General features: G+C 49.7%; 4 protein-coding genes across 4 annotated transcripts; 2 read left to right on the forward strand and 2 right to left on the reverse strand.

Annotated features, from left to right (window-relative positions):
* The first annotated feature begins 419 nt into the window (after positions 1-419).
* On the forward strand, positions 420-2,293 carry BO88DRAFT_7336 (integral membrane family protein). The gene is made up of 9 exons (XM_025713093.1): positions 420-723; positions 775-804; positions 860-1,079; positions 1,188-1,222; positions 1,270-1,375; positions 1,421-1,475; positions 1,525-1,587; positions 1,647-1,745; positions 1,798-2,293. The coding sequence occupies exons 1-9, from the start codon at positions 565-567 to the stop codon at positions 2,231-2,233; spliced, it is 1,203 nt and encodes a 400-aa protein (XP_025568104.1). The 5' UTR covers positions 420-564; the 3' UTR covers positions 2,234-2,293.
* A 393-nt stretch (positions 2,294-2,686) lies between these two features.
* Positions 2,687-3,813, forward strand: BO88DRAFT_420758 (kinase-like protein; the record flags this gene model as incomplete). Its single annotated transcript, XM_025708463.1, has 4 exons — positions 2,687-2,865; positions 2,949-3,037; positions 3,118-3,372; positions 3,497-3,813. 4 exons carry the CDS (start codon positions 2,687-2,689, stop codon positions 3,811-3,813), a joined length of 840 nt encoding a protein of 279 aa, XP_025568105.1.
* Positions 3,814-4,950: 1,137 nt separating this feature from the next.
* On the reverse strand, positions 4,951-6,768 carry BO88DRAFT_420759 (hexadecenal dehydrogenase; the record flags this gene model as incomplete). The annotated part of the gene is made up of 4 exons (XM_025708464.1): positions 4,951-5,318; positions 5,374-6,199; positions 6,303-6,525; positions 6,623-6,768. 4 exons carry the CDS (start codon positions 6,766-6,768, stop codon positions 4,951-4,953), a joined length of 1,563 nt encoding a protein of 520 aa, XP_025568106.1.
* Positions 6,769-7,305: 537 nt separating this feature from the next.
* On the reverse strand, positions 7,306-9,565 carry BO88DRAFT_7443 (isocitrate lyase 1). The gene is made up of 5 exons (XM_025713100.1): positions 9,213-9,565; positions 8,996-9,151; positions 8,599-8,941; positions 7,992-8,544; positions 7,306-7,933 (listed from the first exon to the last, which is right to left on the reverse strand). The coding sequence occupies exons 1-5, from the start codon at positions 9,414-9,416 to the stop codon at positions 7,573-7,575; spliced, it is 1,617 nt and encodes a 538-aa protein (XP_025568107.1). The 5' UTR covers positions 9,417-9,565; the 3' UTR covers positions 7,306-7,572.
* Between the last annotated feature and the right edge of the window lie 600 nt (positions 9,566-10,165).

The raw sequence follows: 10,165 nt of genomic DNA on the forward strand, positions 1-10,165 counted from the left end.
AGCCGTTCCGAGGTTCTACCTGAACGTTCAAGGTTCAACACATGTACTTGAGCCATCTCATTGGTCATGTTCCTGTTCAGCCGTCCTTAATGCCTCGGACATACTGTAGATACCGTGACCTATTGGAGGCCTTCCCAGGGGACCGACTGGGTCCCCTCGCTGAGATTGAGCGACTTTGATTAGATTGTACCTGACAGAGGAAGGTGGCAGAGCTGAACCGAACGGGTCGACTGCGGCATGGACAACGAAGCAGATGATTACCAGTTCTAGCATCGGAGATCTTGGTAGTGGAATCCTTTACCACTGGAGTCCAGAGCAGCAGGAAATCCTAGCTTCCTAGACATTCCTCTAGTTCTCTAGCGTTAACTTTCATTGCGACGCTCCTGGAAAAGGATTACAAGCATACGACCGGCAGAATAGGCCGCTAGCTCGTGTGGAAGGCTTTCGCAAGCTCTGATCCTGCGATCTGGGTGACCCGATGCTATATCGCCCATTTGCCCCCTCTGTTTTCCAAGGACACTCATGATCGTACCATGACAAGCATACCCCAGTTTGAGTGCAATTATGGCGGCAAATTCTCATCTGGGGGGCGCGGGCTTGCCTGACGTGAGCCAGGGACCCCAGATCTTGGCAGCTACATCGATCACCACGGCTTTTGCATTACTCACGGTCCTAGCCCGGATGTATGTCCGTGTGTTTTTCATCCGGAATGTCGGGCCCGATGTGAGTATAGGACAAATAGCAGCAGGAGAATGGACACTGACCTTTAGCTAGGATTATATCATGGTGCTGACCATGGCACTTGTAACCTCCCCTCCCGACGCACTAGCAGCCTGGAATCTGACAATGACGCCCATAGTCACTCGGTGGATTTGCTGTGATAATACCAGAGGTCATATATGGTGCAGGGAGACATACGGTCTATGTGGAGGATACGGCCTCCATAGCGACGCACCTGAATTTCGCCACTCAGGGTATCTATATGTGGGCAATCGGGCTCGTCAAGATCTCCATTGGGCTGTTTCTCCTGCGGTTTGCCCCGCGACGGAGCTACAAGATATTCATCTGGGTAGTCATGGGTATGTCATGAACCTAGCTGTATGCTGGATATTTGCAGGGAGTTGGGAACTGCTTTGATCAGCTAGTCCTGCTCTTTCTATTCTATCGAATGCTAATGAACGTGACAGTGGTCATGCTACTCTATACCATAATATGCTTTCTTGTTTGTCACACCCGTCCTGTATAATAAATCACTACTAATGATGGCAGACACTCATGTTTGAGTGTAAGGATATCCGATCTATCTGGGATGAGAATGTGAAATCACAGTGTTTCACATCCTCACAGCTCCTAAAATTGAGCTACACAAATACCGGTAGGGAACTTGCTCGGATTCTTAGGATATTGCTAACGATCCCAGGTCTCAATATCCTGACAGACCTCATATTTGCCATTCTACCGGCGATAATGCTACGGTTCGTCCTCATTTCAAAACTGCAAGATTTCCCCAACTGACAGCCACAGACATTTGCAGGTTAACCGACGTGTCAAGGCCTCGTTAGTCTGCATATTGGGACTGGGGATATTGTAAGCAACCAATATATTCCCCCCTTCCCCCATTACTACATCCTCTAACCAAACGTCAGTGCCTGCGCCGCAGCAATCGTTAAGCTCTCCGTCCTGCCCAACTATGGTCGCACCGGCGACCTCCTATGGGACTACTCCACCCTTACGATTTGGGTCGTGTACGCAAAACTCCCTACCTTTTACCACCCAAACTGACAAAACCCACCACAGCGTCGAGTCCAACATGGGCATTATAGCAGGCAGCCTACCCACACTTAAGCCCCTCTTCAAGCAATTCCTGGGCATATATGGATCCCAAACGAAAACACGGCGCTACACATACGGCAGTAAGAAGTACCGACTACAATCGTTATCCCCATCCTACCCACAGCCATCCATCCGCAGCAGACCACTCAGCGTACTGGACCCGGACGACCTAGAAGAAGGCGATCCCCGTGCTGCCCAGAGAAACTCCAAGTACGGAACAACAACGACCAAATACCACTACCGCGATGGTAGCCACACCAGCGAGGAATATATCCTGACCCGTCAAGAATCAGCGGGAATCGTGCTCACGACAGAGGTGGTGGTCACACATACTACAGCGGAAGAGGTAGTACGAAACAACCGAGGCAAAAGAACACAGTCACCGAATGAGGAGGTATAATATTACAGTCACTTCTATCACCTACTTAAATACCATACTATCAAGCCATATTTACATAGACCTGCCAACAACACTCCAATCCCACTTCTACCTCCAACCCACCCCAATACAATGAATCATCAAGAATATACCCCAGCCCCCACATTCTTCGGCACCTCCACAACCACAGGGCCCAGCCTCCCCCTCAACGCCACCCCAAACGCCTCATCAATCCGTCGCGGCAACTCCCTCGCACTCCTCACAAGCATATTCCACTTCGTACAAAACCTCGTCATCCCCAACACATTCGCCTCCTGGAACCCGTCCGGATGGACTAGTGGATTAACTCCGCAAGTGTGTCAGCTTGCCAGATTTGTTTGAACCGTTTCATGTATTAGGGCTAAATTCATATTTGTGTCAAACCAACAATAATACAAGCCCCTCTCTCCTTGAACAAGTTCAGATGTGATCGAGATGACAGCAGCAACTCAATACTGCAACCAAGATGATAAGGAAGACTTCGGCGACTTTGTGCGCAATGAAGACGAGGAAATGGACCTGGAAGAAGTTGCTGAGCCCTGGGACAGATATGATAAAACGATAACCTCAGATGTCTTCTATCCCATCCGCCTTGGAGACCTGATCAATGAGAGGTACCTGGAAGAGCATAAGCTTGGATCCGGCGGCTTCCCGACAGTCTGGATGGCCACCCATGTCTTTACTGTCCGAACGTGAGAAAATTGTCCATGACTACTTGCATGTCCGCCGCTCTGCAATTGCTAGAGGCGTTGGGGATTTTACATGAAGCCGGAATAGTTCACCGTGGTGAGTGACACCGAAAGGATCCTGCTCTTTTTCTCTATTCGCCCACATGCTGATGTTTATGCTGATGTTTTTTCTAACAGATTTGAATGAGAGAAATTGTATGTGGGGAATGCAACCCCTCCACCATCTACCCAGGAATGCCAAATACAAGGCATTGGGTCGGCCGTTGAAGCAAACAATACCGGTGGACGATCTCTGGAAGGAAGGAGAGCTCGTTGGACCTGCTAATATCCCCCCAAACCTACAAACCCAAAAATTCTATCTCGGTGACTTTGGTCTGGCAAAGAAACTGAGCGATCCCGTGACTCCCTGTGGCTATCCACCATTGCAATATTGTTCCCCGGACCGCCTGCGACATGTGGAGTTACATGATCCTCTTTTCGGAACTTTACCTTGGCAACGTACCCTTTTCTACGTTTTTCAATGGTGGAATTATTGGTGGTTTCGTGTTGTCTTTAGGTCCTTTGCCTGAGGAGTGGAAGGGACTATATACTCATTCCGAGAGCCGTGATTCCTGGTATAATTACCAGAACCAAACTACTCCCGATCCCAAATGGACTCTTGAGTCTAGACTTGCATATTTTCGTCCCGACGCCGACCTAGTGGAGCGAAGCCATGTGCTTTCCATTATATCTCGTGTGTTAACTTATGACCCGGCGAAGCGTATGACCGCATCCCAGCTTCTGCGTGACCCTTCGTTTAGAGCTATCATGGAAATCATGGTTGTTGATACCAAGCTCTTTGTGCTTTTTGGGATTGACGGTGTCACGGCGTGATCTCGCTTCATGTTTTCTTCATTCTGAAAGTTGGAAGTGTAACGGTTTTTTCTTATTTATATATTTATGGGTTAGTGGGGAGTGGGGTTGGGTGGTTATACTCACTACGTGAAGCGAATGATGTATAGATTGGGGTTAATGGATGGTTCTTATATTTTCGGAGTTGGAATGTTTATGTCTCTGCTTTATATATCTCTTTCATTGATCCTTTGGTAAAGATAGTTTGTCAGTGGCTTGTGTGTGTGATTAATCAACTAAGTGGTATAGCTGGCTAGATATATATTCAAGTGTCTAAAACAGGATTCCAAACAGTAGCCTTTGTACAAATTTAGAGAAGGCCTGTTTGGTAGTAATTTACTTGATCATATGAAGGGACCTTGCTTGGTGATATCTATCTCTACGCCATCTGCAGGCTAAGGATAACGTCACGTCAACAACTTGGAGGCTATTTTTCTCTATCTGTATGATCTACACTCGACTTCCTAAGCGAGCTAGCTACTCTGAATTACCAAATTGATGAAGATCGACCTAAACCACTCACTTGAGTTAGATAGCTTCACTACTACTCCGTATGTACATGCATCCCCACCCACCTACCTCGTCGTGTTCGCATACTTTCAGCTAGTTAGATCATCTTACATACATGGTGAATCAATCCCCACCCCAAACAAAAACCAAAGAACAGACTAAAAGGAAGGAAAAAAGGAAATGATCAACGAATGGCACACGGTCATATAGTCGTCCAAAAGCAAGACTAACTCCAAATAGAAGACCGAATCAGGTAAAGATATGCTGGAGCAATTAAAGCTTCGCCAATCGGCGCTCGAGCACTTGACGTGCGATATAGGCCACTAATCATAGACTTGTAAGTAAATGCTCGTACATCGTCTGAACGTTAAGCAAAACATTATGTGTAGAACATTAAGCAATATTATCGATAGATATTATGTTTAGTGTATATGTAAATTACGTATCCAGGGTATCGGGGTATCCAATTAACGTGGAAGCGATGTGCGGGATATATCACTCTCGGTCTGAAGGGGATGCGGAGGTAAGAAGTCTGGCATATCAAACAAACGATACGCAGTGGTGGAAGGGGTCGTAGCGAAAGAACGACAAACGATGATAGTAAAAGAATTACTCACCAGCAGCAACAACAGTGGCACGAGCAGCACCAGATTTGGCACTGCCGCCACCAAGAGTCAAGAAGTATCTGAGCCAGCTCAGCTGGACCTTCTTACAGTCGCGGTCAAAGTCGGGAATCAAAGTAGTAGCCTTCTTAAAAAGCTCATCCTTGCCATTGTAGGGTGGGTAGCGGATGGCGAGGAAGCTTTCGATCCAGCCAGGGCTAGTGGTGATTGTGCGACGGTGCACAAAAACATCGAAACTAGCCTTACCCCTGTAAGCACCTTGACCGCTCTCGCCAACTCCACCAAAGGGGAGAGTGGGGATATGCAGGGCGGCGTCATTGACGGCAACACCGCCGGAGCGGGTCTGTGACAGGACTGTAGCACGTCAGTATTTCAAGTTGTACGGAAAATTACAGCTTCAGGGACATACTCTTCTCAACTTCAGCCTTGGAACCGAACGGGTAGAGTCCCAGAGGCGTGGACTGGACGCCGTTGGCGATCTGGATAGCCTGCTCGACGCTGTCAACAGGCAGGATCGGAATGAGAGGACCAAAGCTCTCTTGTGTAATCATGGAGTCTTCAGGCGAGTCGACCACAACAACGGTGGGCTCGATGAAGCGCTCCGTTTCATCCATGCTGCCACCCATGACAATCTTGCCCTTGGTGTTGTCAATCATGCCCTTGATACGGTGGAAAGAAGCATCGTCAATGATATGGGAGAAGTCCGCAGAGCCCTTGGCACCCTGGGGGTAGAACTCCTTGTAGACCTTCTTGAACTCCTCCACGACAGCATCGACAAGCGGCCTCTCGACCAGGAGATAGTTCTGCGACGTGCAGAGCTGACCGGCGTTCATCAGCTTGGGCCAGAATAGTCTGCGCGCGACCAGTCGGGGGTCGGCATTCTTGGAGATGATGGCGGGGTTGATGCCACCCAGCTCCAGAACAATAGGGGTGAGGTTAGGAGCCGCTGCCTTAGCGATGATGCGACCGACATTAGCACTGCCGGTGAAGAAGATCTTGTCCCAGCGTTCGGCCAACAGGGCCTGAGTCTCGGGGATAGCACCCTGAACGATGGTGTAGGCAGAGGGGTCGAGAGCAGCCTCAATAATCTGCTGGATGACCACCGCACAGTTGGAGGACTTTTCACTAGGCTTGATGACAACGGTGTTACCCGCTGCGATAGCGCCAATAACTGGACCCAGCGTCAACTGGAAAGGGTAGTTGAAAGCACTGACCCCATAACGGTCGCCGTTAGCCTTGTCTCAAACCCCAACCAAAACAAAATAGGGGGGAGGGGAGAAATTTTTGTTGAAAATCCCACAGAAATCAAAAACAAAAAGGAAAAATATACCCAATAACCAAGACGCAACCCAAAGGATCCTTGCGGATCTTGGGACTGGTAAACTTGAAGGTGAGGTCGATATCTTCGGCCTTCTCATCCTTGACCCATTTGGGGAGATTGCGGCAAACGAACACAATGTCATTGAGCAGCCAGGTACTCTCAGCCATGACGGCCTCAAAGAGAGGCCGGTTCAGATCGAGACGCAAAGCCTCGTGGATCTCGTCGACACGATCCTTGATGCTATTGCGCGCAGTAGATTAATTAGCTACATATTAAAGCCATGCGGGGAGCTACCCGAAAGGTAGGCAAAATAAGGTACTTTGGGACAGCAACTCACGCCCAGTAAAGCTTCCGGAGCTGGACCAGCCGGTACTCCACATCGCGAGTGGTGTGTTCATGGAAGGTCTTGCGGCAGCGAGAGACGCGGTCAGCGACCTCGTCAACAGGAGTATACTCCAGGGGAGGGATTTCAATGGCACCCATGGTGAGTAAATTAAGGTGGTGGAGAGAGAGGGGAAGGGATGAAGATGACAGGAGGGAGGGAATGGGAACAAGAGGAGAGGAACGAAGGATCAAAAAAGGCGGAAGTTCAGCCGAGAAGACTAGTAGATTAAGAAGGAATCCGAATGCGGAGCTCTTGTTTCTGACAAGCCCCTGATTCTTTCAGAAAACCGTGACGAGTGCCTTATCTACTCCTATGAGTAATGAGTAATGGAATACGAAGAAACAACTGGAAGTGAGGATGTTCGTCAGGCCAGATAATATAATGAGCAGCAGCTAACATTCCGCCGACCGAGGACCGGGTGGATTGGTGATCAGCAAATTCACCGAGCCGTTCATTTTTTAGGGGCAAAAAGACCCCATGCATTCTCCATCCCTCATCCATTTCCGGGCACATGCCCTCCTTTTTTTCCCCTCATCTGTTCCGCGGCACAACCGAGGACTTTTCCACTCGCAAGGTCTGCTTTTTACGAACGGAGAACCGTTGTTGGCCACTGCTCACATGTTACTGACTTATCTTTGATTAACAAATGACAGCTACGGGTTGAGTCATGCACGCGACCCACTTGCCTCGCAAGGGGTTCTGTTTTGCGGATAGCTTAGGAGCTTATTTCCCCCTTGTTCATCATCCTCATCAACTTAATGTCAACGAACTATCACATTGTGGTATATACGATGATAAATCAAAAGCTAGCTCACGGGAACAATGGAGACAATGAACAATATAGAAGAAAAAAGCAAATATGCAGATCTGCAGTCAGCCACCAACTCACCCCTCCATCATCATCAGTGCTTGAACTGATCCTCCGTGACACCCTTGCCCATAGCCGCCGTACTGCTGATGCCGCCCGTCACCATCTTCAACATATTATCCACGTAGTTGGCACCACTCCATTTCTGGTGAGTCACCACATCCACTCCCTGCTCCATCTCCGGCTCTTGCACCAACTCGCCGTACGCCCGCATTCCCTGCTTCGCGTACGCCTTGGCGAACTGATCCGTGATGAGCGCCGTCGTGTGCAGACCCGCCAGGGTGATGAACTGCCAGCAGTATCCCAGGGCTCCCAGACGCTTGATGTACGTCTCCTGCTCATCGCGCGGCATCGCCTTCTTCCAGTTGAACGAGGGCGACAGGTTGTACGCCAGCCTAAAGCGGCAGGGTTAGTGTCAAAGTCTACACTGATGCAGAGTAGGACAGCACTTACTTCTGCTCTGGCCACACGGCGTGCACGCCGTCGGCAAACTCCTTCGCCTGAGCATAGTCGGGCAGCTTGCTCTCCATCCAGATGAGATCCGCGAAAGGTCCATATGCAATGGCGCGGTTCACCGCACACTGGGTACCTCCCTGGTACCGGTAGAAGCCCTCCCGGGTGCGAGGGGCGTCCCAGTCCCAGTAGATGTCGACTCCAGTAATGTCCTTGGCGATAGCCCGGGCTTCGCGGTTGCTCTTGCCCTTCGCCTTCGTCAGGAACTCATCAATGAGGGCCTTCTTGTTACCAGAGGAACCCTTGTTGATGGTGTCGATGACAGCTTCGCTGAAGAGCTTCAGGCCAGCCTGGGCAGTCCATTGGTCTTCAATGGCCTGCAGCTCGTTTCCGTTCTTACCAGCCTGCTCCGCAGCTACCATGAGGTCATTGAGGGGCTGGAGGTTGGGGTTCGTCGATCCCACGACGAAGGCATGGTCACGGTAATCGATGGTGGAGGTAATGAGAGTGGCAGCTTCGGAGTCGGTTCGAGCAATGGCAAGCAAGTCGGTGCCTGAAAAAAGTCAGTTGATGCTATGCGGATTAAGCAAATCAGGATGCTACTCACCCATGATATCCGCCTGCGCACGGATAGCCACCAGACGGTTGATGTGTTCGCTGATAGGCACAAGCACCTTTCCGGCCATGTGACCGCACTTCTTGGTACCCGGAGCCTGGTCTTCAATGTGAATACCGGCAGCACCACGCTCAACGAACAGCTTGGTCAGCTTCATCACGGCCGTCAAGCCACCATGTCCGGTATCAGCATCCGCAATGATGGGGCGCAGGTAGTCCACATTTGCCACCTTGCCACGCTGCTCCTTGGGGGTGGTGATGCGTTCCTCGCGCTGTTTCCGGTCATGGAACAGCTGAGCCAGGAACAGCTGGTTGACCTTGTTGGGGACGGTATTCTAATGCAAATCTTAGCGGTTATCCCACAATTATCAACATGCTCTGAGACCTACCATGGGGTAGTCGGCAAGATCGGGAGAGGGTTCATCGGTGGAAGAGGCGGTGGAGGAGCTCTGCCAGCCAGAGACGTAAACGGTGTCAAGGTATTTGGCCATCTGGGTGAGCATTGTGGGCTCGAGACAGCCATAGGTGAAGCTGGGTACTTTGTTCTATGGGAAGAGAGGTGAGTTCATGATTGACCTAACCACCACAGAGCAGGGACATGCGAACCTCGAAATTGCTCTCCAAGATCTTCCACAGCTTCTTGCTCATAGCATTGGAAGGGTACTCAATCTTCAGGGTACCACGCTTGGCCACAATCTGCTCAGCAGTAAAGGGGCGCTTGGTGTGTCTCCATCTGGAGTCCTGCCACCACTTTTGGACGGCCTGGACATCGTCCAGATACTTCCGGTCTTCTTCTTCAAAGGAAGCCATGATGATGTATGGTATAGCCGAGGGGGTAATATAAGCCAAGATCTAAATTGATGCAAATGGATATAGTATAGTACAATGTATCCAACAATGTTCACATACAACCGACAAGAGAAAGACAGAGGAAGAAGAGAGGAGAGTAGAGGAGAGAGAGAGAAAGAGAAGAACAAGGATACAGTTCAAATAAAGTCAATCATCAAAGAAGAAAACCGGAATCACAAGCCAAAGGGAAACACCCAGCTACTTAAAGCATGCGCCATATTCCCTCGATGCGTCACAAGTTCATTGGGCCACCCAGCACCAGCACAAGGTTGGTCGGTAAACGTTCGGTTCAGCGGGACAAGAAGGAAAGAAGGGCCAAAGGCCAAGGACCAAAGGGGACAGAACAGTCAGCTTTGCCGCCCCCGGAGTATCTGATTTTCTTGCAACAAAATAAAACCGGGGGTGAGTCGAAAACAATTAGGTTGAACCAAGGGTTTCACAAGCCAAGTTTAGTGGAGGAGTCGCAGTAGGGAGTGAGTGGTTTTGGCTGGTTCGGAAGAGAGGATCGAGACCAGACGAAGATCCTCGGTCTAAAGGGACCAAGCCGAAAACAGGTCGCCACTGCAGTTACCTTAGTAGTTAGATTCAATTACTATGCAATTATTCTACTTTCTACATTATTACTTTTTCACTTACAGAATTAACTTATTACTGAATTGTTCTCATCGCAACTCCTACTACATACTAGCAAACAAGAACACACCCTCTCC

Source organism: Aspergillus vadensis, assembly GCF_003184925.1.
Source record: "Aspergillus vadensis CBS 113365 unplaced genomic scaffold BO88scaffold_1, whole genome shotgun sequence".
Classification (NCBI taxonomy): Eukaryota; Fungi; Ascomycota; class Eurotiomycetes; order Eurotiales; family Aspergillaceae; genus Aspergillus; species Aspergillus vadensis.

What these genes read in the sequence shown, in the direction of transcription:
- BO88DRAFT_7336 (XM_025713093.1), top strand. Translation starts at nt 565, where the DNA reads ATGGCGGCAAATTCTCATCTGGGGGGCGCGGGCTTGCCTGACGTGAGC. An exon ending in ATACCATAATATGCTTTCTT is followed by an intron (nt 1,223 to 1,269) that starts GTTTGTCACACC and finishes TAATGATGGCAG; the next exon opens with ACACTCATGTTTGAGTGTAA. An exon ending in CTACCGGCGATAATGCTACG is followed by an intron (nt 1,476 to 1,524) that starts GTTCGTCCTCAT and finishes TGACAGCCACAG; the next exon opens with ACATTTGCAGGTTAACCGAC.
- BO88DRAFT_7443 (XM_025713100.1), bottom strand. Translation starts at nt 9,416, where the DNA reads ATGGCTTCCTTTGAAGAAGAAGACCGGAAGTATCTGGACGATGTCCAG. An exon ending in TGCGCAGGCGGATATCATGG is followed by an intron (nt 8,545 to 8,598) that starts GTGAGTAGCATC and finishes GACTTTTTTCAG; the next exon opens with GCACCGACTTGCTTGCCATT. An exon ending in GCCGTGTGGCCAGAGCAGAA is followed by an intron (nt 7,934 to 7,991) that starts GTAAGTGCTGTC and finishes CTGCCGCTTTAG; the next exon opens with GCTGGCGTACAACCTGTCGC.